General features: G+C 38.0%; 1 protein-coding gene across 2 annotated transcripts in view; it reads right to left on the reverse strand.

The window, feature by feature from the left end:
* LOC105362105 (homeobox protein unc-4) overlaps positions 1–26,599 on the reverse strand; it is a 46,621-nt gene extending 20,022 nt beyond the window's left edge. Inside the window, exon 1 of one of the 2 annotated variants that reach the window (XM_011499455.1) lies at positions 25,821–26,599. In XM_011499455.1, the coding sequence (XP_011497757.1) occupies positions 25,821–26,223 (403 nt within the window). In that variant the 5' untranslated portion in view covers positions 26,224–26,599. Of the gene's footprint in view, positions 1–7,871; positions 7,935–25,820 lie in introns of those variants that run through there. The other variant, XM_011499456.1, reaches the window with a different exon arrangement.
* Positions 26,600–27,671: the final 1,072 nt, after the last annotated feature.

Raw genomic sequence — 27,671 nt, forward strand, 5'->3', positions numbered from 1 at the left:
TTCCCTCTCCCTCTCCATATTTCCCCCTTCTTTTCTCTCGTAGCCCGTTCCTTCATGGAAAGCGACCGAAATTGCCTTGCGCACTCGTGAGGTTCCGAAATTATATACACGTCGACGCGACGGCGTTGGATTATGTTCACTCTCTCGCTCTCTTTCTTGCTCTGCCCTTTATCCGACACTTCTCTCGCCAGCTTCTTTATTTTCGTTTGCAGGCTGGTATAGCGTAAGATGTAATAAGAGCGCGAGATGGCTCATTTTTTTCTCCAGGGTACGGACGCGCGCCTTTCGCAGGTGTTTTGATGTCGGTCGTTTTTTCATCTTGAATTCTTCTTTCCTCTTGCTTTCTCTTCCTTGGGTGAAGCGGCGCGTTCGACGAATCGCAGAAATTTCCGCAGTTCGTGGATGCGTAATGCGAGTGCAAAAGAGACATTTTAAGCCAAATTCGCAAACAGTACTACAGAGCGTGTAATCAATGATTCGGATTTCGTGCTTCGAAAATAATCAGAGAGCATTAAAATGATTTATAGGATTATGCAACTTTGAAATTAACCGAAAATTTTCGACGCCATCGCTAATTTCAATTCCAACTGCATTGATGCAATTTAAAAATGACCAACTTCCAATGATTTCATTACTGGACGATATTTTCCCAAATTACATTTACGAAATGTGATAGGCTTTCGGCAAATAAAAATGTTCGATACTCTTTCCTACAAACTCGAGACAATGCTCGAAAATAATATCCAAATTTCGAGTTCAAGGCTGCCTTATAAAATGAGACGTTGAAATTTTAAGGATTCTCGAGCAGTCGTATTGCAAATGAAACGATTGGCCAACGTGTAATTTAAATAACAGCATATAATTTCAAAGCGCAGATTGGCCACAGTAAGGGATAACATCGTACCATTATCCAACTATGTATACAATTGAGCATTTCTAAACAAGTTTTTTAGTACTCCCAATAAAAATCTAAGCACTTTTCAAAGAAATTTTTATAAAGTTTCACTTGGAGGTTGCAGCAGCAGCAGCAGCAGCAGCAACAACACCAGCAGCAGCGGCACCAGCAGCAGCAGCGGCAGCGGCAGCGGCAGCGACGTCAACTCATCGAACACACATGAAGCACACATGGAGCTCGTGACTTATCTTTAGCGTTTAGCGTTTAAAGCCAACTAATTAACTAATAGCCGGCACTTTAGAGAGCGCGAGTTCCGCTAGTTAATATGTAATCGCAACGAGTGCAATCATTTTACGAGCCACAGCGGCCATTTCGTTCGGGCCCGTCGTTTTCTAGAATTGCCGTATGCTCGAGACGAATCGTGAGAAACGTGGCGAATCGCACCTCCGCGCGAACGATTCGCGTGTCTCCTCGTGCATATAAGGACGTATTGCTTTGGCTTTTAAAAAATGGCAGTGCATGTCATTGTGTGTGCCAACACCCCGACGCCGCTTCCTTGCGCGCTAACAAGAGCAGTAACGACAGGTCGTTTTGCTTCGCAGTTTTTCGCTACTTTTTTTAATCAACCGTTTACTTTTCCACCTCACTTTATGTCCTTAGCTCGTTGTGACTCATGCGCGAAAACCAAATTGGAATAATTAAGGTAAGGACTTTATTAATAGTTGATCAATGAAACAACAGCTCTTTATTATTACATTGTGCGTTTTTATTTCGTTGGCAAAGTACAATAACGATAAATAACTAACAAACAAATTAATAAGATTATATAAATACAATGATCGATTATTTCATAAATAGTTATTTCTACATCACATACAAAATGTATTGAAGAATGAAATGAATATGTTCTTTGTTATTCGTATACAATATATTCCACCAAGATAAATAGAATTTATTATTAAGTATTGCTGTAAGATTTTTGTGTAAAAGATAATTATTTACGAATACAAGCAGATGTGTTATTTTAGAATAAATTTTTCCGAACATCAAATTATAATTAGAAAATTCAAGTTTTAATTGTATAGTATTTTTGAAAATCGAGATATTAGTATTTACCATTTATAAGACTAGGACATAGTGATGCGTAACAAGCAGTAATGATAAACATATTAAACAATATTCTACAATCGCAAATTTACATAAATATAATAATTAATATATGTAGTATTCATCTTTGTCATCGCGTTCATACTCTAAATTATAATATTTTTATTATGTGTTATTAGTATATTATATTTGCCTATTATTCTATGTACTTGAAATGTAAGACAAAATCACAAAAAAAATGAAATAAAAATTATTATATCCGCTGTCAATAAAATACCGAAGGTGATAAAATTACATGTTTGTTTACTTTTTTAAAAAATAAATACTTTAATTATCTTTTTAATCCATAAAAACATGTAAGTCTCTATATGTTTGTGATTAAATTTTAATTCCAACATAATTATCTAACATCTGGAGAAAATTTTCTTTCTTCCAATTATGTTTAAAATTACGTTAGAAAACATTTAGTTAGATTAACAATAATATTCACGACAATTCTAAATCTAAACTTCTAAATTACTTGAATTAAATTTTAATAATATAATTAAGAAATTACTCCGAAAATTCTTAGAGAATTTAATCCTATAGCACTTATTTCAGTAAAATCAAAATTAATTTCCTAAAGTTTTATCTAATAAATAAATTTAAATAAATCTAAAATAAATAAATTTATTAAGTTTTTAAGAATGAAGCAGAACGATAAAACACTCAAGTAAATTTAAGCCAATCGATTTAATAAAATCAACACATAATTTGCTAATAATATTCTGCGTTTAAAAGAAAATAATTGAAGAACATTAACATATTCATTTAACGATATAGACATCACAATTTTCAAAAAGACTCTGATACTTGTTCTTTCATTGTCTAAAATCCAAAGTTTTCTCATCACGTTACTAGTCAATTTCGACAAGTGTCACAATTCCATCTCTTTCAATATCTCATACTCACACTGTGCCATAATTTTCCCGCATGATTATGAATATTATCCACTTTGCCACTTCATTTTCAATTTTCATCCGCAGTAATGTATGTATGAGCACACGCGTGTATTGTAAACACTCACGGATCGACTGTTTGCAAACCTTTTGCGCGCGTAAACAAGTAGAATTTCCTAGGACTTATTTACGAATATTTTACTTGCTCGGCTTGTCTCTGCTGCCTGCTGACTCATTAGGACGAGTGCGTCGCCGTTATGCTTCCCGTAATCCGAACAACATCAACGGCTCGAAAATTTGAAAATTACGCCTGAGCGCCGACGCAACAGTAGGCGTGGCCGTCTTCCTCCGCCATCTCCCATTACCGGATCCTACCCCCTTTCCTTTGTTTTTGACAATGGGAATCCTCTCGACCATTATTACAAGATGCTTTTGTAATCAAATAACTATCGTTGGCTATCTAGCTTTATTAACCGTTCGATTGAACCATGAAAAGTCTATGTATGCGAAGCCTAATGTAAATTGATTACGCGATCGTGGAAACCGATTGGATGCCTCAGAGTGGGAGTAAATTGGTGGGATGTTAATATGAAGTGAAGGGAGGTTGATTGATTAGTTGATTGGGCTGTGTAACGTTGGACTTCAAGAGCTACATACGAGAATCGGCGGAGCTCAAGCGCTGGGACAATATTTTCCTCTTCTCTAGAAGATTTGCCATGTAAATAGGTTATAATTATCCGATCAACCTAACCGAACAAGCTTTAGCTAATTCCCTTATTTTGTTAATTAGAAATTATTGTTAATGGGCTGAAATGCACGATACGAGGTGGGTTTGATTTCTTTCTTTTATCATATTACTCCGTAGCTAACATAATAATATAACTGGACATTACAGTATTAGCCGACAACTTCACAGTGAAATATACGATAAAACATAAATCAATAACTGCAACTTTTATACTTGATTTTTTTCCCCACATAAACGAGTGAAATTTATTCCTATATATAAATATAAAGACGATATAAATCACAACGTCCTTTCACCACCTGCTTTCGCGCGTATAATCCTGCTGTTATTACAATATAAAGTGTAACTCGAGTTGATGCGAATCAATCACTGATCAATGACAACCGTGAAAACAGTATAAACGTGAAACGTCGCTAAACCTCGCGATGATCATGCGCGCATAATCGAGGATATTAATTATCAGTCTCGGTAGTAAAGCCTCGAATCCCCGTCGCTCTCGATGAATCCTCAGCTAGCCCTTCATACGAAATACGCAAGAAGAAACGCGAAAAGCCGCAACGTGAAATAAAGAAACGTAAATGGAACAAAGAGCGAAGTGATATGAAAGGGATGGGAGATGAAGCGATTATTAAGCTGTAAGGCGTTAACTGGCATAAGGCGTCAGTAGGTGGGATCGCAGGATTTGCCTCGCGTGTGCTCAAGAATCTTGGATTTGCATGTAGACACCATCAATCCTTCGGACGCCCGGTTATCCGTGGCCACTCTCTCGCTCTCGCCCACCGTATCCTCCGCGCCGAGTTTGAATTAAATATCGCCCTTAATAAGGGAGCCCACCACCCCGACCATCCCCCTTTGCTCGTTCTGTCTTCCGCTTGGGCGTTCGTTGGGCAGAAGTCGTGAGGGCGGGACATATCGAGTGTACGCTTTCAGCCGTGCAAGCTCGCATTTCTCGACACCTTCCGCAGAATGCTAATGCTGAACGAAGCTGACGGCAGTTTAGGACCCTCTCATTTGGCTTATTCTAAGGCGACTGGCGAACTGTATTGGACCGATGAGAAATAAGTTGCAAGTCCATCGGTGCAATAACGTGAACTACCTTGGTCTTCTGTATTTTATATTTATCCATTTTTAAATAATGTTCGTTCTAGTCTACTCCCATCCTTATTATTATTATTATTGTTGTTGTTGTTGTTGTTGTTGATGTTGTCGTCGTCGTCGTCGTCGTCGTTGTTGTTGTTATTATTATTATAATAATAATAATAATAATTATTATTATTACGATGATACGTAAGTGATGTGTGTATTTGCGTTTCAAGTAAAATGTAAGAACCTTGTAGTACGGCGAATCAATTTTAATTTACTCTTGAAATTTCTTAATGCATTGAGAATGTAATTCTCAATCAATGGTTAAAGATAAAGCTTATTTCGTTCGATTAAAAATTTCTTTTTCATTAATTCGCAATTACAAAAATTACCTTTACAGCCTCTTAATATTCACTTAAACGATCTATTATTATAGTTTCCGTTTGGATTTCAATAAACTACACTGTGTGGGTGTAAAATGCAGGAGTAATGAATACGACCGACTAATCACTCGATTAATTTCCACGCGACTAATAACTTTGGCTATACATAAACCGATAATATATAAGCACGCACTAAATTGAGCGTCCCTGAATTTCTCCTGAATTATCATTGAATCGTCGAAACTCGTAAATTCCTCGTCTTATGTCAAGATTCTTCAACGATCGTAGGATAATGCGTCGAGTATTATAATGAATATTGAAGCCCTTACACCTCATTCCAAACAATTGCACCAGCATCGATTTCACAGAGTGAGTGAGGGATAATGAGAGAGAGAGAAAGCGTCATTCTTGCGATTGAGTAATTTTCTATTTTTCCGAGACACGCCAGGCCTTTCCTAGCAGTCGCCCCTTTCATTGTCGACGCGGTCGGGTAGGACCACGAAGGCTCCGATAAGGATACACACACGACTCGCACCGATAGCATCTAACAATGTGCCTGGTTAATTATACATTAATACGGCTCGCGTGTACACCGAGTCCTGCCCGTTATTATGCGGGGGCGCAGTCGCGCTACGGCAGGAGGCGCGAGGCGCATGTAAAGAAGAAGGCGCGGATTTTTACATTTTTGCGCCATAAAATTAAGACGCCGCCGATGGACGATCCTCCCGATCGCCGACCGTGATACGCTACTTATTCCTTTCGAAGGAAATCCGGAAATCGATCGGCAAAGTTTCATTGGCTCGCGATTGAGCCAAGAGATCCTTACTACTGGCCTACACTTGGAATACATTTTCCACAACGATGTCGTGTCCAGGTGAAGGATGTGATGCAGTCATTACAATCGTTATCGGCGCAAGTACTATTTTATTTAGGATAATTTGGTAGCGTCGTTAGAGAGCATTGATCGCGCGTAGAATGAGAGGCGAAGCCGAGACACGCGCGGCATAAAATATTGCATAAGTGAATAAATGAGACTTGAACGAGAGCTTGGCATTATTACCGGCATTTTCGCATACGGCAAACAAAGAGTGACAAAAGCAGGTGCTCGCGATCACCCGAGTCATTAAAGTTACGCTGCTCGATGGGTCTCTCATTCATCGAAAAGGGCGTCACATACGTCACGCGAAATCCTAAAGGTTATCCACTCTGTGTAAAGAAATACTTGTTGCGTGTACGTCGAAGAAACGTTCTTTATCCGTGCCACCATCATCCATCGCACCGGCCAGCGCGTCAAATCGAGTATTTCGGCACTTTCGCGTAAAAAGATGTTAAAGAGCCGGGAAGATCTCCGGATTTACGGGTGCATGAGTCGCATTAGGATTAGTGGCTGATATACCAGTCATATTATTTACGCCGACCGGAAGCTCAATGCCGCTCTTTTGTACAATGCGTGTCCGAATTTCGGATGTGCCGCGCGAGAGAAAAGGGTACGGGCAGGAGGAAAGTTTTTCCTGATTGCCTTTCGTCGGCGTCGCGAATCAGAAGGATGAGATCGCGTTGGATTAATTTAACGGCGCGTCGCGTAGACGCCGATCGAGCGCTGCAACATAATCATTGGAGTTAACGCGAATTATATATGTGTTGGTGTAAATTTACAACGTTTTGTAATAGCATTTACCCAAAGAAAATTATTAACACACGGAGCATTATACGATAGTAGAAACTTTATGATTGAAAAATTAAAAGCTTGCACGCATAAATCCTCATTTTATATTTCTCTACATACTAAAACTCGTGGCCGCGTAGACGATTGCGCGTGAAAATTAAAAGAACTTCATTACTTAATTGCATGGTTCACATTTAATTTTACACCTATAAGGCCACATCGTGCATTAATTATTTCGCGGCTTAAGTTGTTAAAATTATTTTTTCCTACCTATTATCAATTTCGTAAATTAAACTCTGCATAAAGATAGGACGCATTGAATAAACATATATAATATAACGGGTGTTTCTTGCTCGAAACTCCTAATTCTCGCTCCATTATTTCGCCATGCTACACCGCAAATGCTGTTGAATCGATCGGCCTTAAAGAATTTTAAGTAATTTTCATGAGAGATTGATTTAAGATCTTACGACTTTAAATACTTGCGCGCACCAGTATTATCGAAGCAGATTTAGAAGATTTTCACAATTTAAATTTTATACGATCCAATAAAAATTTATCGACCTTTTTGATGGTTTTCACTCACCCAGAACGTAACGTTAATTCATCCTTATAGCTGCAGTGTATAATATAATATACATATAAATATACCACATTATACGTAGGCATAGGGCATCTCCGTGTAGTTCCAGGTCAATGTAAAAGCGTTACACAAAACGTAGCACGACTAGTGAATTTCGTACATAAGGAACAGTAATTAAGTAAATTATAACGATAATATGTGGCGTATGATAGATAGGATTCGTGAATACTCAAAATCTACTCCGACATCTCATTCGAAATCCGCTCGGCAATTGTCAAAAATCATAGTCATTACGATACATTGATATTACATTTAACATGCAGTTTAATTAACGATGGCTGCGAAAGTCATCAATTCCGAAATAAATTTCCGCATGCGAAACATGCACGGGCGCACAAGCCACGAGTAAACATAACCTCAAAATTAGCGGCTAGCTAATGGCCAGAGCATTGAAAGTGCACAAATTACCTGAACCATACATGCAGATCTGTATTTCCAGCTCGATCGTCGAAAATCACCATACCACTAAACAACTAGCGATCAAGTTCTATTGTTACGTTCGCATCCGGCCGACCTTTGACGGGGCACTACCAATAACGGGAACGTTGCGAATTCGTCGCCAATTGTTAACAGAGCCGGTCTATCGCCATTGAAATCGGCCGAGCACTCGCGAAGTGGCTATTCGCGTCGCGTCCCGCGCCAAAACGATTCTATCGCGGAAGCCGATGCGAGCGCTTTGTTACGTCTGCGCACATTATGCGTGCGCCGTATTTTCGTTTATCGTCAGCGCGCTTCAACTTGCACGACTGCTTTTCTCATACAGGCACGCATACGCGCGCGCGCGCGTCATTATTATTATCATTGTTATTGTTGTTATTATTATTATTATTATTATTATTATTATTATTATCATTATCACGATTATCATTATTATTATTATCATTATCATTATTATCATTATTATTGTTGTTGTTGTTATTATTATTAATGCGAGATTGGCACCGCGGACTTCCAACTCGCGGCAACTCGTGCTTCCAGATGACTCTCTCTCTCTCTCTCTCTCTCTCTCTCTCTATCGTGCTTGTGCAGATACGTAGAGCCGTGATTTCACTTAAGACACACGTGCGCATTGCGAGTGCGTTGTGATTATTATTGGGCGAGTCGGTCGACTTTTGTATAAATGGTGTCGAATTGTCGCTCGTTAATTGCCCACTGCTTTTTCTCTTTACTTGTCAGCCAACAATTATTTAATTACGCGACTCTCCTTCGCCGGATTTATAATGGTAGGCTTCATAAAATGCACCAAGTATGTGCGAATGGTTTTTCTTTTCTTGCGCACTTCGAAAGCACATTTAATTTGATTTAATTTACAACATCTACATTTAATCGTCCCGGGTAAAGTTTATAATTAACTTTCAATACGAATGAGTATCTTGAATAATAATTGCATGCGACAAAATAACTTTGTATCGTTTTTAATAAACGACCGTTAAAAAAAAAACAAAAAAAGAAGGGAAAAAACAACAACAAAAATTAGGATACGAAGACTAATCGAACAAACTCGTTACGAGTCTTGATATATCAAGAAGGCAAAAAATAAGCTGTAATATGGCAGACACGAGAGCAAAAAAGTACACTTCGTTTTCTATTACGACCGCATTTCAATTAATTAATAAAACATAGAGTTTTCATATATGTGGTCGACCATAAGCTTCAAGATATTGAACGGAGTCTCATAAGGAAATTCTCAATGCGTAAATCCATCCCCATTAAAGGACGAATTTATTGAAAAAATTTAAATTCCGAACATTAATATTTACTGGAATAGAATAATTTTTAAAAAAATTTCCATTTTTATAACCTGCCTATTTATAGCATGCCTATTGCTGTTCCAAATACAAGGAATTATTTTAAAAATCATTCTGACTCTAATTTATTATGGCCGCTCGCTCGTAAAAAAAAAAAAATTCTTTCCTATTAATTGATAAATATAATATAGATGTACGATACGGAATTTATACTTCAAAAGGTCTGAATCGTAAAATAAATATTCGTAAAGTCTCCTGAGATAACTCATTGGATCTAAAATTTTAATTCCATCGATAATTAATTTTTCTAAAAGTCATGTAAAAAAATTAAAAATTAATCTCTTATCCCAGAAATTGTTAAGGTCGTGAATAATACGTATATCTACGAACGGCAATAATAAATTATTAGTAGTAGTTTGACAAGAATGATATTCGCTCCTTTGTTTTCCTAGCAAAATACACTTCCTATCGCAAACTCATAATTAATGCATCCGAAGAAATGTTGTTATTGTTAAAAACGCATCTTTCACGAGAACGAGCGGTTAAAAATATTACCACACAGACAAAGCGTCAAAGGCATTAATATATTGGAGAACGAGAAATAACGCGCGTGTGTGTGTGTGTGTGTGCGCGCGCACGCGCGGCAAAGCTTATCTAAACGCAAACTCGCCGAATAAAGTACACTTGTGATAGTCGCGTGCGTGCCGTGAAAAGACTTTTTTTCGGTAAATATCTGTACGCGCGCGCCCGAGATATTAATAATATTGCTTCAGTTACGTAAGAAATCGCAACGTCCGATTAGAGCTCGCCAATGCAGCCTCGCTTAATAAATAAGAATTTTAATCATCGCGTCGGCGGCGATGGCGGAGGTGGCGGCTGCCGCGGTGGTGGCCGCAAGCGAAATTTCACTATGCACGCACTAATATTATATTTGCTTTTACGTACGTAAATAATTATAATACGGATAGTAAATAAGCGCAGCGGGCAAAATTTCACGCCTCCGAATGACGTAGGAACGCGAAGTGGGATCGAACCTTTCGCGGGGTGTTGACTTCAGCACCATGAAGGTGCTGGTTATTTGGATTCGATGAAATTTATCATTACGCAATGGCTCTCGTATTTTTCTATTTATTTATGTAGGGAGAATGTGTGTATTTATGTGCACTGGAAGCATTTTTTTCAATTATCTGTTTGAGATAAAATTAAATTTGCGAAATTACAAGTTATTTAATCTGGCCTCGGTGGCTTTTTCTCAGAAATTCAATATTGCGTTTGCCACACAGTTCCTATGTATGACGTTAATTAATTTTTTTTTATTCAGGCAGATTAATTGATTTCTGAGAAATTCGTAATCGTCTCAGTTGAGAAAATAGCTGCTTTTAATTTAACATTAATATAGCCATTTCTAAAAATGTATCAACGTTATATTACAATAAATTTGCGTGACTTATCTTACCCTTTTTTTCAAAACAAGATTCTAATTAATTATATTGATTAATTTACGTAATTAATATTTTTTGCAAATGAGTAAAAAGTTGAAAAATACTTAGTAATCAAGTAAATATATAAAAAAACATGTTATATTAGTGTTAAATGCTTACTTTTAATCATCACATAATTGCATAATTTCAAATAGACGTGTATATAACATATATGTTCTATACTATATATTGATAAAAAACTTTCTATTACAATAAATAAAAACATTCAATTATTATTTTTATTATAATCTAAAATTATTCTTCTTTTTTCTTTCGGATAATTTTATACAAATAACAGATATAATTGTTATAATAGTCGTAAGGTTTAAATTAATATATTTATTATAATTCATTGTTATTCGATAAAGACTTTGTGTCGGTAAGAATCTATTATCCGAAATAGTAAAAAATTTTTAAGTAGAAAAATCAATGTGTCTCGTAGAAAAACATTTCTGATCAAAGAAGATAATTATATAAGAAATTAATAATTACTGAATTAATAAATAGATAAGATAATTTTATGAAAATGTCTATTAATTCATTAAAAGAATAACTTTTGTATACATAGATGTGCATAAGCGAATGATAGAAAGTAAGCGTGAAAAAGAGAGAGAGAGAGAGAGAGAGAGAGAGAGAGAGAGAGAAGCCAAGAAAAGAATTATGATGGTATAAAACAATAAGCGAGAACCTTTCAATAAGGTGTTGCTATTTGCAGTAATAACAATAATTGTCGATTTACTGAGGAAATTTTATCGCACATGCATGTCATCGGTAATTTATGGAAAATACTCTATTACACAATTTCGTATTAATTGCAATAATTAATAGTCCATATACATTTTTCTAGCTACCATAATTGAATTAATTTCATAGTTATTACGAAAGATTAAAACTAGATACTTTTCACACTGAAATAATATAGTCTTAGGATATATAAGAACATTAATTTATACAATTTATGGCATGTCCCCTCACAAATTATTCTTATTGAATGTTCTTTACGTGCATAATATTTTCCTATATAATAATTTCAAGTTTTTATTTAGTTTAATTATTTAGAATAAATAATTTAATAGTAGAGCAATTTACAAGAGTAAATTTAGATTTTCAAGACCATGCTATTTGAGAAAAATAAAACAATGTAATGTAATGCGATATAAAAACAAAATAAATTTCTTATTGTCATTAATATTAATAGTCATTATAATCATATAATTTTAGTAGCATGCACAACAATTCATGAATATAACGTTAAATTAAAATTTTTAAAGTAGTTGTGAAATAATTGAGGCACCGTTGTAGATTATAACATTTTGCTACATAAAATTTTTTTATATTTATCGTATACGAACATAGAACATGTCAAAGAAAAATTATGAAAGCTTATATATTCCGATGCTATCTAAATGCAGTAATTTTAACACCTAATCCACAAAGATAAAAAATGGCTTTATATTTAACGGCTTAATATCGACTCTTTCATCTATGTTTTACTTTTAATTTTCAAAATATTACAGCGAAAAATGATACTCATCCAATAAATAATAATAAAAAGTCTTATCAAAGCATACGTCAAATATCTTGCATTACTATGAAAAAAAAAACTAAAACAAAAGGGACAAAAAATAATTCGACAGAAGCAACTAACTAAGAACATTAATTTGCAAAAAAGGTAGCGCACTCGCGAGGATATATATGCGATTTCTGCTCGCCGGTGTCTTATCCACGAAAATTACAGAACAATTATATAGCTTGCTCCGCTTATTTTGTTCGCCATAGGAGAAAATATATGTACATGGAAGCCGGAGCTCGTAACGCGATTAGCGCCGGCAATGCGCGAGGGAAAGAAAGTTGAAAAGTAATATAAGGGAGATGCTTATCGGCCAAGACAATTAGCCGAGCGTATAAATAGCGCGTATTTATAGTCGGCATGTACAGTAAGAAGAGAGAGAGAGAGAGAGAGAGAGAGAGGAAGACAGAGATAGACAGACAGAGAGAGTGGAGCTTCCACTATTTCACCCCCGCCCATCTTTATATACCTTTGACTCTTGCTCCACCTTACGAGTCGAGCGATGGTCCGTCTTTTTAACTCCTTACTGCCTTCTCGCGCTCTTCCATGCCGTAACTCAAAGTATTTAATTATAATGTTTTTCTCCTTTTTCGCGCGCGCGCTCGTATTTTTAAGCTTTTATATATTACGTATATCTTTTGTATTTCATATTCCTTTTTTCTTATTTATTAATATTGCGTGTAGGTAAAAACGCGTTTTTTGGAAAATATGAGCCCTGATAATATTGGAACTGAGTATAATAAATAATTCGATATGAATGTCCGATCGAACTTTATCAATAAAATTATAGCAAATTACTTTATAATATTTATGAATAAAGTATTGGATGAAACCGAATGAAAGAAAACAAGAAATATCTGTCACGGTGTAATTTTTCTTTGCGAGGCGATGTTTAGTATGGATCTTCGTGAATTGATATATGCAATTATATTAAATTTCAATCATACTTATTCATTATTAATACAAAAACAATTTTAATATCTTTCAATTATTTCAATAATTCAACGTTTCAATTATTAAATGAATATGAAATAAAAAAAAGACCTTTTAATGGAATACCTGTTAATTGAATAGAAGGTGAAATTCCAAAGTGAAAAATAAATTGAATATCTTGATTTTATTGTTTAAGATAATATACGTTGATCATTATATGAATTAATCGCATCAAGTATTTATTATTAATAATAAAAAATTCTTTAAAAAGCGTAAAACGTTAATTTATACAGTTATTAGATTTTACATAATTCAAATTGTTAAATCGAACGGAAATTATAGATAAGCTTGTGGTAATTGGAATTTTGTAGAATTTTAATTAAAAAGTTTGAAAAACACATAATAATGCACATAAACTTTGGATGAAATATGTGCAATGGAGTAAATCGGGGGAAAATGTATTGTGTAAATGTAATGCAAAATGTATTAACAAACGAGTATTTTTTCAATCGCGAATAACCCAGCATTAAAACAAAATAAATGACTTCGTCTTTGCAGCAACTAGTTTGCGCCATAAAGAATGAAATTATTATAACACTAAAAAGTACGGTAATCTAACACGATGTAATAAACTCGTAATCAATCAATTTCATTCCGTTACTTTCTTTCTTATGTGTTTTTTGTGTATTATGATAAGAAGAAATCTGTAATACTCACGTTCTGCGATCGAACAGTAAAAAATAAATAATAATAAAAAGACGACAAACGAAAAACTATCGATAAAGAAGAAAAATCTTCGATGACAGAGCATCTGTCCTTGCATGGATAGGATGAATCGAAGGACCGAGTGTAAGGCAGAAAGATAAAACGATAGGGCAAAACTGAGGGTTTTTTTCCATTCGCGCTCATGCTCTCTCGAGATATATCCGATTTACTCTATTTCCTAAGAAAAATCGACCTTTCAAAGAATCCACTTTTTATTTTCACGTTGTCTCCTCTACGCGCATGCCCACACATACATGCGCATACATATTTCTCCCTGTCCGTCCCCCTCAACCCCCCAATCGCTCTTTTGCACTCTTCTTGCCGTCACATTTTTTGATATACAGCATTTTTCAACGCTTCTCTTTCTCGCTTACATCTTTTTCAATTTTTCTCCTTCACATAAAAAGATTGATAACCTCTTGGCATTAAAAATTTTCTCTTGCTTTTGAAATGATAAAAATAATTTGATAGAATATATTAATTCCTTTTTTATTTATCCTTATATGTATTATTATGTGCAATCTTAGACAAGGCGTAAAATTAAAAAATTTCTCAAGGAATTTATTTTTCTTTTTTTTTTTTTTTTGACACAAATTCGTAAATTAAAATACTTATAGAATACAAATATTACAAATATACTTCATAAATCGCTTTAGATCTTTTAATGATTATTACATAATTATTATATTCGAATATCCGAAAGATAAATTTTATTTATTTTACTTTCATTTAAGAGGTATTAAGTAATTACATTGAAAATTTTTTCCACCACAAACATCATCGTTCTATAAAAAAGTCAAGACATTAGCAGTGTGAAATAAATTTTCTTTTATTACATATATGTTTTATTTACTAATTATTGGAATAACTTTCATTATCTAAATGAGCGTGAAACGAATGTTTTATTGCACAGTAATTGACACATCCACATATAAATGATCAAGTTTATCAAAACATAATTCACATTCAATTTGAAGTTTTTAATGGATCTTTATTTCGAAATCTGCTAGATATATTAAGAGAAATTTTCATTTGTAATTCTAACATTTTACAATCTTTCTAATAATGAGTTAAATAAATACAGACAGTGACAGGTGTTTCTTTCATTTCACAGCAATTCAAATATACAATTGCCGAGCTTTAGTGATATTCTATTCCAAAATTGTCGGAAAATTGAAAATTATTTATGACTTTGTTAATTAAACTTGATCGACTTAATGAAAATTTAGATAAATAAGCGTACCAGTATTACTTTGATAGTCAATTGTAGAACGGGCAAAAAATTAATAATAACAAAATCTTAAAAATAATGAAATAAAATTATGAGGCACTATAATTAAATTTTTGAAACTCGGTGCAATCGATAAAAATAATACTGTTGGTTAATAAAAAAGGAATTGTTGGCGCACTCATTACATACAATCAACACAGTAATCTCACGGTTATTTTGTGTAAATTTCGAAAAGTTTCTGGTGCATAATTCATCGGTCTGAAGAAAGCAATAAATACAATATTCAATGCTCCGCCCTTTAAAGGGCGAATTAAATGAGACACCGGCCTACATAAGAAATTACAATTTTATAATGTTTTCAAGAATGCAGGGGGCTACTGTTTCCGTGAAAATGAATCGAGACGGACGTGTTTAAAAAATCACACAACAGGATCAAGGAGGTATGAAAAAGACAGGTACGCGCGGCAGTAGTAGTAGCCTTTCTAACTCCCATCGCCACCAATCAACGGCTCGTCACTCGGCGCACATTCACGTCGGAAAAGCAATATCCGCCGAGAGTTATTATCCCAATCGGCTAATTTATTAAGCGAGCGAACGCTCGAACGACTGCAAACCAGTTACGATCGCACTACCGGATGATGGATTACTTTTCAGAGCCGACGATTCGGCGGCCGCATATAACGTGTGAATCGCTCTGCTATTTACGCGCGCCAACACGTAGCTGCAGCTCTTTGGCTGGTGTGCGTGCATACGAAATGGATAAAGAGCCAAATGAAGGGCGCATGCGAATACGTTGTACCGGCCGCTATGTAATTTTCTCGAAAAAAACCGGGTATGTGGTACACTGCCTTGTTATTGTGGCCATGGAAGAGGAGAAAAAAAGACTAAGAAAATTGCGTGATTTCGCGGGAAGAGGAGAGATATAAATTGATAGAGACGTCGACTTCTTAGGAAGACTTTGCGTCGAGAAGCATGAGAATCTCTAAAGAGCTGGATAAAGCTTTTTTTACTTAAGCTAAGTGATTTGCGTGCGTTTGTTATTTTCGTGCTTTTTGCGGAGTATCAGTGCCTTTTGGCCGCTAAAATGAAAATGTAATTTTAATATCGTTCAATAATAAATGGATGAAAACAGGGAAAATTAATTTTGTAAGAACGAACATTAATTTCTGGTCTAATTAATATAATAATATAGCGTGCTAGGGAACATTTTATATTGTTAATTATTTTCATATCTTTGACTCTCTTGGCTTTGATCAATTGACAACTGTATCAAACGCGTGTACGATAGCATTCGTATGCTACAATAGTTGTAACTAATAAGAAACATATATTATAGCATATTACAGTAATATATTTAATAATTATATTAAAAAATTACAAATTAAATGTTGTATTAAATAAAAGCTAATCTTTGGACTTGGAAAGCAAAATTATGGTTCACTGAGTGTCGGTCAAAATTTTCGAGACCTCCTGCCAATTATTTCGATAAAAACGAAAATTTTATATTATTCTTAAAATATTAGTAGAATTTGTAGTCGCAATTTTTTGACTTTTACAAAGTAAAAGGAACAACGAAATTTCAATTAGTAAATATTCAACTTTAAAAGGACGTAAAAGAAAAATTGTTAACGGATGCCCGTCGTGTGGGACGTACAAATTGTTAATTACAATATTTTGTAGTTATTTTGTATAAAAGCAATTTCAAATAATAGTCATCACTTTATGAATCGGTCGGAATAATTTTTTGCGATGCGACAAGTATTGAATTAAATATCATCCGAAGAATATTCAAATCCTATGTACAATTATATTTAAAGACACTTAAATAATTTATATATGTTATTACAAAAAAAAACCTTATTCCGCTATATTAATAACAATAATAACAATTATTATTATTAAGGAATACGTCAATTCGTAAAAGAGTATTTAGAATTTATCGTAATAAAATTAATATTATTTTTTTCTTATTTTTCATTTAGTTGATTATAGTAATTCATTAAAATAATTTATTGAAGCAGTAGTAAAACAACATTCATGATTACCATATAAAGTAGCGATAAACATTATTAGTCAATATAAATGATTTATAAAAGCAATGTTCCACTTATTAATGCGATGCTTCGCTATTTTTCAATTTGTTCATCTTTGCATACAGCCATAATCGCTCATAAATTAAAAGTACAACATAAAAAATAAATTAGTTTATCACGCGTAAGTGTAATCGCACCAAGTCTCGACTTGTGACAATATGTTAATGCTCACGCCTTGCCTGAGTCAGAATTATTAATACATTCTTAAATATCCATTCTGGGATCATTTTAATTGTCTCAAGTGAGGTAGCAAAAATGTAATTATTCCATAAAGAATTCTAAAACGCCTCACTTATCCGTAAGATAGTAATTATTTTTTCACGTCGAAAACGAGCGGATACGAAACATACGGAGCCTACGAGCCTCTCGACTTTCCTTACCATTCCCTTTGGCAAGAGGATATAGGCATTTCAAACAATTAACAATACCCAACAGTTCATACAATTTTGAATTAAAAAATATCACTCATAGCGCTTAATTAACCGGGAACACGATATCGTGTTGCGATTACAACCGTCTTATCCATTGTTGAGACGACGCAGCCTCTCTGACGCCATTCCACTCTCATTCATAGCTCTCTTTTTTCCCAAAAACTAAAGAACCACGGTGCAACCAAGAAGACGAAGAATAAGTTTAATAAGATGATGACAAAGAAGAAGAAGAAAAAGAAAAAGAAAAAGAAAAAGAAGAAGAATAAAAAGGAGATGATGATGATGATGATTATGATGATGATGATGATGATGATGACGACGACGAGGAAGAGCTCCTTTGTCAGAGATCTCACATGTCAAGCATCAAAATCCGGCAACGATCGAAAACGGTCAGCCCTCTAAGGGGCGCGAGAGGATAGAAGATATACATAATTTCAAAAGTAGCCGTTGCCTCTACCATTGACGTGTCTATTGAAGCAGCCCGGGGCTCAGCGATCGTTAGTACGTCCATCGCGTTCCATTACACAGCGTATCCTGACAAAACGGAGCGGCAACGCGGGAGCGCCAGCCCGGCAATTTTCGCGGCCGGGGTAAGGATTTCGCGGACGATTCAATTTGCCGAGTTCTCGGGCGGCTTGATGGCCGCCTGAGATGGGAAGGGGGGCGGTAAGGGCCGAAGGTATGTGGACACGCGAGCGCTTTATTTGAATGTTTCTCACACATGTGCGACCAGGCGGCGGCAGCGGTGGTTGTGGTAGTGGTGTACGTGGTGCCAGTGGCGATGGTGGCCGCAGCGACGGCGGGGGCCAGTGAAATTTTCGTGGATTTTACTGGGCTTGCTTACCGGTAAAAATTACCTCGGTATTTCGTACATGGATAATGGGCACGGAATGTTTGTGAAAAATTTGCCCGTGGGAATGCGCGAATTTAATATTACGTCGTTGGGCAATTATTGAATCGATATCGGTCGCTTAATTCTTTAGATCTTGCATTGCGTTGTTAGGGGTCTTTGCGTCGCGTGATGATGGGCCCGTAGTCTGACGAGCGTAGCATTGATTAATTCTTGGCATTTTATTTTCGTTGAAATTTGAACTGGCGTTTATTCGCGAAAACTTATATTTGGAAACGTTATATTTTTAATTTGGGCCCATAAGTTACTACGGCCTTTGCAAACTTTACTTGGGGTTGATGAACAAGAATTTTACAGTCTTGTTAAGTAAGTTTCAGTTTTATATTACGTGCCAAAGTACGATTTTATCAATAAGAAATTAATGTTATGCTCAATAATTTTATTAAAACCCCATTTACCGTATTTGCACATTTATTGTCATCGTTTTCACTTCTTCTTCTTCTTCTTCTTCTTCTTATTATTATTATTATTATTGCTATTATTATTTAAATATTATTTAAATTTATATTTTTATTTATCATAGAATCGATGTAGTTGTTCTATTACTTGTAGTAAGTGCAAGTATTAAAATTATTAAAAAAAAAAAAAATACTTTTGAAAATTCGATCGAATGATTCAATGAAATATAATTGAAAATAGTAATACGGGAGTTCGGATATTGAATATTCTAATTAGCGTTAAAGATAAAAAATGTATTGATGCTATTAAATATTATAGTTAAGATAATTATGGTAAAGTACAACCTAAGAAAAAAAACCATTTTAAATTAATATTTTTTGCAAAAGATTTATATCAAAATAAAGTGTTTGTTAAGGCTGTTATTCACATTTGAGAATATGAGTCATATATCTAGTTCATTTTTTTATATATAATATAATATTATTTTTAACAATATGTAAGCCTAAATATAACGCAAAAATTAAAATCCTAAAGCAAATGTAGATTATGTGGTACATTTGTATAAAGAGTAAATAAGAATAAGTTTTTTTTTATCTTCTTGCACTCTAGAATTGATAATTTCATATTAATAAACATTAGCAGAGATCAGCACGACTACATTGACTAAACCGATAATAGCTTTAACTGAAATCTTTTATCAAAGTCCGTGACAACTAGTTGATGATAGGTCATCAATAAAAGAAATGCTATCAACTCGTATAACTCTTATATCAGCTTAAAGACTATCTTTAAAACAAAATCGCTCCGCTGAAGTAATCTCTAAAATACTTTTTAATTATAACATTTCTTTATTAATTGCACTAATCTGTAACTAAAATGTTTAATAATAGTTATTTTTCATCATCGTATACAAGTGATCAAAATAATTTTTAACGATTGGAAATACAAGAAATGAAATTTCTGTATTCTTCAATTATTAAAAAGGGTAATAATAATCACCATCCGTAGAATAAAAGCAACAATAATAATAACAATAAAGATAACGACAAATAGTAATAATTACAATAATAGTAATAATAATAATAACAACAATAGTAATAATAGTAGTAATAATAATGGAATAGATATCTCTATAATGTTTAAACATTAATTATTCGTGCGAAGAAATAGTTATTTAAATACTCACTCCTGGTAATGCATTAAACTGAGCTTTAACATCATCTAACATAAATCCAATTCAATAAGACTAGAAGTCTAAGCGCTCCGTGCAATTTCGACGGATTTTCGCAGGCAAGACACCAGCAATCATCTAAAACAACCAGAGCTGCGGCGAAACTAACGACACTTCCAGTAAAGACAAATCAATTTCGGGCGAGCTCCAGACACCCATTTTAACAATAAAAATTCTCTTAGCGAGAAACAAAAAGGACGAGAAGGAAGATGGAGAAGGAGAAAAAGGGCGATGTGAAGAGGCGAAGAAGGACGGTAGAGGAGGTATATGCCGGAGGGGAACAGAGCGCACAAGTTCAGCACGAAAAAAAAAAAGAAAAGTAGTTTTGAAAAGGGACTAACGACCGGCAGTTAACGGCGGCTCGGAAATTGCTGGTTGCGCGCATCTTCTTTCTCTCTTTCTCTCTCTCTCTCGCTCTCTCTCACTCTCTCTCTCTCTCTCACTCACTGTCTTCTCTCCGCGAGTAAGAGAGCAGGGCCCGAGCCGCGCGGCCTGCTCGGGAATTATTAAACTGTAGTTTAGTTTAAATTAAGTTATTACCCCGCAGTCGCTGTCTCGCTTTTCTTCCTTCTCTCTTTACGTCCTTCCCCCTCCTCGCCCCGTCGTCCTGTACGCGTATAGCTATGTACGTGGGGAGGAGGACTATCCTTCGCCCTCGACACTGCTGTCCCTGCCATCCCCGCTTCCTTCCTCTTTTTCTTTCATTCCCTCTTGATTCCTCGCGCATCCTGTCTTTTCGACGCGGTTTGCAGATTCCTGGCCGCTTCTTTATCCCATCAGAAGACGCTCTTGCACTGACGCCAAACGCAGAGACTTGGCGTTGCGATCATCGTTTCAAAATCACGCTTTTTCTCTCGACTGCGTCAATGTTTTTCAGTAGCAAGTTAGTAATGTTTTTCATTGTATGCTCAAGGTTTCGGTGATTACTTCTTAATAGTTGCATCGGACGCTAAATCAATGGAACCTTGGAGTTAATAAGAGTACTTTCCTGCCATCTCGCTTTTTCTTACAATCGTACAATTGCAAATTACCATCAGCGATCGATCCTTTTTATTTCGAACCTGCGAATATCTGCTGAGAAACATATACAGCGTCGTGCGCTCATCACCTCCTCGCATGCGTCGATAACACATGATCGATGTGCGAACATTATTTTCGAAAATTGTGTGTATCTTTCTAAACGAGCCAATCACAGTCACATATTATTATTTGGATTGCGAAAATCATACGAACCTTTATAATGGAGTCGATTAAAATCGATCGTCTCGCTTTGAAATTAAAGGCTTCCGATAAATCACACCCTCATGCATTCATGCATTTCCCTTTGCCCTCGAAAAAAAAAAAATAAAAAAAAACAATCTCAATTAATGAAGGTAAAAGAAAGCGAGAAGCGCCTAATCATAATTCGAGAAGATGCACCCGCCTGCTTTTAAGTATGTCGAATACGTGGATGGAGTCATTTTTTGCCTCGGTTCGTTCTTATCGGAGTCCGCGCCGTACACCAAACTGCAAGGGGTGAAAAGGAAAAATAAAGGCCAACCTTCTCCCCGTACTCATTTATGCGCACACATATACGCACACACATTGCGCATATGGAAAAAGATACAGACAGATATGAGTCTTTTAACGATCATCCATTAATGGAGTTTGACGAGCCCGCGGTGCAGCCGCGTAAAATCGCTCTCGCGATTTTTCGCAGCGCCTAAACCAATAGCGTCGCATCGGTATGCGCTGCGCGCGCCTAAATGCATTGGCCAGGAACACGAGAAAAAATTTACAACTCGCCGAAGGAACGAGGAAATGCTCTGACCAGCCGTCGTCTGCCGTATTGCGTATGGAGGGAAGGAGAGAGATAGAGGGAGAGAGAGAGAGAGAGAGAGAGAGAGAGAGAGAGAGAGTGAGAGTGAGAGAGTGAGTGAAACGGCTGCTCGTGTCCATGGTGTAGGGTAGGCGATCGACATTCCCTTTGACTTATAGGGATTTTGTAATCGACGGGAAAACCCCAGTTGCCCGAGCGCTACGAGGAACAAACATGAGCGCTCTTTATAAATAAGGTTTTTTCTATCGCAGAAAACGGAATTAATGTATACATGCGCAAAGCGGCGTATTTATCATGAAAGTGCGTGACAGTTTCGAAGATAATATATTTACGATAAAAGAGCAATTTCAATTTACAATCGCATGTATGAGTACGAGCTGCTACCGACTTAGTATTTTTTTTTTGCATTTTTTTCGCGCATTATCGAACGACAAGTTAATTTAGATTAAACTTCTAAGCATATCGATAATGTAATTTTACAATTTTTTCATTATTGAATTGCTAATAAGCCAATAGACTAGAGCGGATTGAATTTCAACTATAAGCTTCATTACATTCAAATATCAATGAATTTTCATAATATTCATAATTGATAACCACTTTTCTGTATACACGTGTGTTTACATACGCACACGAGCGCACGAGCACACAAGCACCCGCACGTAGGCACGCACACACACTCACACAGAGACACATACACGCACGTGGGCACGCACACACACTTACACAGAGACACACGCGCGCGCCTGCGCACGCACGCACACACGCATACACGCACACACGCGGACTTACATACATGCACATTAATGCATATGCCGATGTAATTATTAAGAGTGTGTTATAACTTATACATATGAATCCGAAAAAAATGTACTTAACTTTATGTGCATATTTTGTTATGTAACCGTACGTGACCCATGCTCGCATAAGGTTAGAAAATGAGAATAGAAAATATATGTGTACAAAGAAAATGTATGGCGTAGAGTATGAATTTAGTTTTGTTATCCCAATTCTAAAGAAATCAATATTACTATTAACTGCATAATAAATGGCACCTATAATTATACATTACTAATATCGTACGCAAAAAAAGCGGAAAAATTGATTCCTTCTCTTTATAATTTACCTTGTCCGTGGTAATTAAACTTGGGAAATAAAATTTACGCCTCGAACGTAAAATAGGAGATAGCCGAAACATTACATTTCAGATTTATCCAGTTTGAGAAAGTCAAATCATGGATTATTTTAAAATTTTAGCGTTGACTTCGTTGCACTGTGCACTCGCGCATCCTTAGCGCTTCAAATGCAATGATATGCCGAGCGGCGACAAATAACGAGTTCCGGCCACGATCATCCAAGTACTTAGCGCTCGCCGCCTTCAATGGACGAAAGTTGCACATCATCGTCGTCGTGGCCCTGAATTTGAAGCCGGCAGAATTAATAGAGAACAACGGTAATTTCAGCGAACCTGACCAAGTCAACGTACGGGTGCGAGAAACGACATGCCACGAGTCCTTCGGCCTTCGATAAAGAGTGATTAATCTCAACTCGCCGCAAACGGGATCTTCTAAGCCCACAGGAGCCAACCCTCCAACCCCGGCATTTTTTCGGGGCGCACACTCGGAGATTTTCGGGGGCCGACGGGGGAGCGCGCGAGAGCGGTAAGCGATCCCGCGGGATGCCCAGCAACGATCTTATGATTGACCGCGTTACGGAACTCCCGGCAGACCACTTTATTTAGCTCCATCCGACACACTGCGCCTCGGTTTTTCCTTCCTCCTCCCGTCTTTCCCGTTTCGTCGTCGCGTGTGCCGCGGTCGAGGAGCGAAGGCACGTGCAAACTTAGCGGGAGGACAAAACCGAGTGTCGCGTACCTCCGCGAGTTCGCGCATTCGCACGTTGCATAACGATTCGCTATTTTATTCGGCTGTTTATTAGGCTTCGATGTATTGTGCTCAGTGAGGTAGGATGGTGGGGCGGTGGAAGGAAGTGAAAGGAGGAAGGTAAGAGACGAAAGACTTATTAAGGCCGCTCGTTGGACTGAGAGGTCGTAGCGGAATTTAGAGGTGATTAAGCGCAAGAAACCTCTCCTACGCAACTCTATCTGTCAAAACCTTAGTGTACTTTTGTACCAATCTTATTAATTTATATATGCGATATAATTACAGTTTACTTAATTAGAAAAATATATGTAACATGTTAGAAAAATACATGTAGGTTCGCATACACGCGAACGCTGCCCGACACTTTGAACTCGTGCGAGGCCCTTCATCTTCTTCGTGAATCATGATATCGTTGACTCATATTTAATTCTAATGGAGCTCCACTCTCCGCAAGTACAGCCAATTTTCTTTCTCTTTATCTTGATTTAAAATTTGTGGTGGAAAATTAGTCCGTGAGGTTGAGAGAATAATGTCTCTCGTCGCAGAGCTTCACGGATGCTTAATGTGACAATTGGAAAGTTTGAATAACGGCTCTCTCAAGCAAAAACATTTTCACTGTTTAACTTATGAGCGTAAAAAATGTTCATCCTTATGCAATTTCTGTTCGATTTCACTTCTATAGCATTTTACATACATTTCCTTACTGTCTGTCTAGTGTTTATGATTTTTATTCCTTACGCTAGATGCGAATATAGTTGGACCCCATAAATGATTTATTTTCACTTAAGGTTTTACAGTCGTCCATTGTATTGAGTTTTTTTGGTCAAATATTTCCGTTAACTATAACGTAGGAAGCCAGGTTATGTGTTGGTGATAATTAATGATTAACGCGCGAATTGTAAATTGTTTTTCGAATCATTTATACTTTATGCACTTAATTAACAGCCAATCGTAATTTTTTTCAGCTTTATTGTTATTGTATCTGTAAAGGTTTCACTTACGATAATACTCATTGGCATTTCCTTTCTTACAGGGACGTAATAATGACTTTTAACCACATTTTGCATTTGGATGAGAATAATTTTATCTCGTTTTAATATCCAGGATATCTCGGATCATTCATCATGCTGTTCAGTCTGCTGCTACACGCGCACGAAGTAATTCCCTTAGCAGAAATATCCTGCGAGGGAATGCCAATTGCCATTCGACAAGCTCAATTAGCCGAAAACTTTAAATGCTCGATTGTATGATTATAAATATTTATGAGGAAAGCCAATGCTTGTTGGTTAACGAAAATCTTACCCATATTTTCATAAACTTACATAGGTACATGTTGATTGTATGATTCGCAAGCGATTATCATCGAAGATTGTTAATTAGGCCGTAAGTCAGGATGAAACCGAGACAAAAACAATAATCCAGTCCAGACAATCTCGACGATTATTTCATTCAAGATCTCATTAAAGGGTTTTACAAGCATTCCATGAAAGCAGTTGCGCCTCGGAAATAATGATACAAAAACTCATGAAGACGAGCTGCTGAATACCGAGGCAAGAACAACGTTAAGAGGCTAATAAAGCATCGGGGGCACCGCGTCGCTCGGAGAGGTCGAGAAACTAAGAAATAACGCGAGGAGGAGATAATGTTAAGGTACTTGAGGTAATGTGCACGCCTGGATCATCGGAGTTGTATCGGCTCTTTTGCGACTCTAGAGATTATGTAGATAGTTTATCAAGGTGTCGAGAGCACCTGAACGCGTTGTGCTCGACAAGCGGATAGGTTACGATTAGATAGGTAGGGATGTCAGAGGTAGCAGCCCGGTAAGGGAAGATCGGCGTGGACTACGCGTCCAGCGGCGCTCACCTTTCTTATCGTCGTCATCCTCGTTGTGCTCGGTACTGTGATGCAAGTGATGCGCCTGGGGATGGTGGGCACCGACCCCCGGCACTAGCGGATGGCTCCCCAGTGCTGGATGCCCGTGGTGCGGGTGGTGCGGATGGTGGCTCAGAAAGCGCACCGCTGCGGCCGCGACCTGGTGCTGTGCCTGCATCGACTGCTGTACCTGGCTTTGCACCTGCCCCAGCACCGGGTGGTGCCAACTCGGCAGGTGGAACGGGAAGACGGGGGTCGCGCGCTGGAAGAGCCGCGTCGGGCCCAGGAGCGAGGCTGCGGCCCCGGGTCCACCCGCGGCGGAGCTCGCGGCGGCGGCCCCGCCGCCGCCGGGGGGCGGCGGGAACGACAAGCCGCCCCCCGGCTCCAGCACCATGTTCGGTATCAGCTTAGCCAGCCGGGCTGCGCTCTACTCGAGCTCGCTGCTCATCGGCACTCCGCGCGTCCGTCGTTCACTCGGCGGCCCTCATCGTCCCGATCGTCGTAAGCGGGCGCTCGAGTCACGCCGGCCCCGACGTCCCACGGACTCCCGGGGGCAAGCCCGCGTCCGCTGCAGCGAAGGCGGCCACCTCCATGCACTCCTCGGGCGCGCACTCGGTCCCAGGTCAGACGCTTGTCTGTGCTGCTCGCGTCGCGCTCCCGGACCTGGGGACGAACAGTCGAGCCGACAGGCGAACGGAGATTTGGGCAAATAATAGAGAGGTCGCGACGCGAGCGACAGCGGCAACGGCTGCACGAGGGCACGAGGCGACGGCACGGCACTGTCTGGCCGGAGCGCACCAGGACTCGACTCCTCGGCCCCGAGCACGCCTCGGCTGCCCCCACCGTGAGCGCGGCCGCCATTGGCCGAGCTTCCGGGGATCGGCCGGGCGCCAATGGGAGCGCGCACTGGGTCACGCCTACCGCGGGCGGGGAGGACGACGCTTCCCCTTGACGGGGCGCCCGGAATTGAATAGGGACGAGGCGCGTGGAGGCGCCGCGCTGGTGGGGACGAATCAATTGGCCGGGCCGAAGCCGCCGCAAGATGGCTCCTCGGCCGCGGCCTCCCTCCCGGCTCCATACGGCGGACGTTCGCTCGTTCGCGAGCGGCAAAAAGCGCCGATCAATTTATATTCCTATTAATCGTCCAGGAGCTGCCGGTCTTCTCCTTCTTTTTCGCCGGCCGTGGCTCGCGTCCTCTCCTTTTCCGGCCCTCTCGCCTTTCCGGACGCTCCTAGAGTCGTGCGAGCACGCGCGAGGAGCCGTGAGAGGCGGGGGAGCGAGAGCGAGAGCGAGAGAGTGTGAGAATGAGAGAACGAGAATGAGCGACGAGGTGGCGGGGGCGGGCAAGTACCACGAGGGGAGGTGGACGGCTGAGTCGGATGTGCTCGCTGGCGGATTTCCAGGTCAAGTGGACTTTATTGGTGCTGATAAGGCTCTGGCCCGTGCGCGCGCGAACCCGAGGGAATTCAATGGAGTAAAAATAGTGAGCCGGCGCGTAGCTAAAGCCACGGAGCCGCTTACAATCTTTTCGAACGTTTGCCAGTGGACGATTTTCGAAAAATTGATTCCAAGATGTTGAGCACTGAGGCCTGTTCAGTAGAGAAAGAAAGAAAGAGAGAGAGAGAGAGAGAGAGAGAGAGAGAGAGAGAGAGAGAGAGATACTTTGTCGGCACAGTTATTTCTTACTTTTACATTTTTTACATTCCATTTGGTATGTTTAGACATTGTTGAAAAATATCGATGTGTTTGTAGCGATTAATTATCTTTAGCTGCATCACGTCTATATTAACAGTATTATCCGACTGACGAATATTCCATTATTAAAACTTTATGGAGAGGAGT

This window comes from Ceratosolen solmsi, unplaced genomic scaffold (genome assembly GCF_000503995.2).
Source record: "Ceratosolen solmsi marchali unplaced genomic scaffold, CerSol_1.0 scaffold35, whole genome shotgun sequence".
Classification (NCBI taxonomy): Eukaryota; Metazoa; Arthropoda; class Insecta; order Hymenoptera; family Agaonidae; genus Ceratosolen; species Ceratosolen solmsi.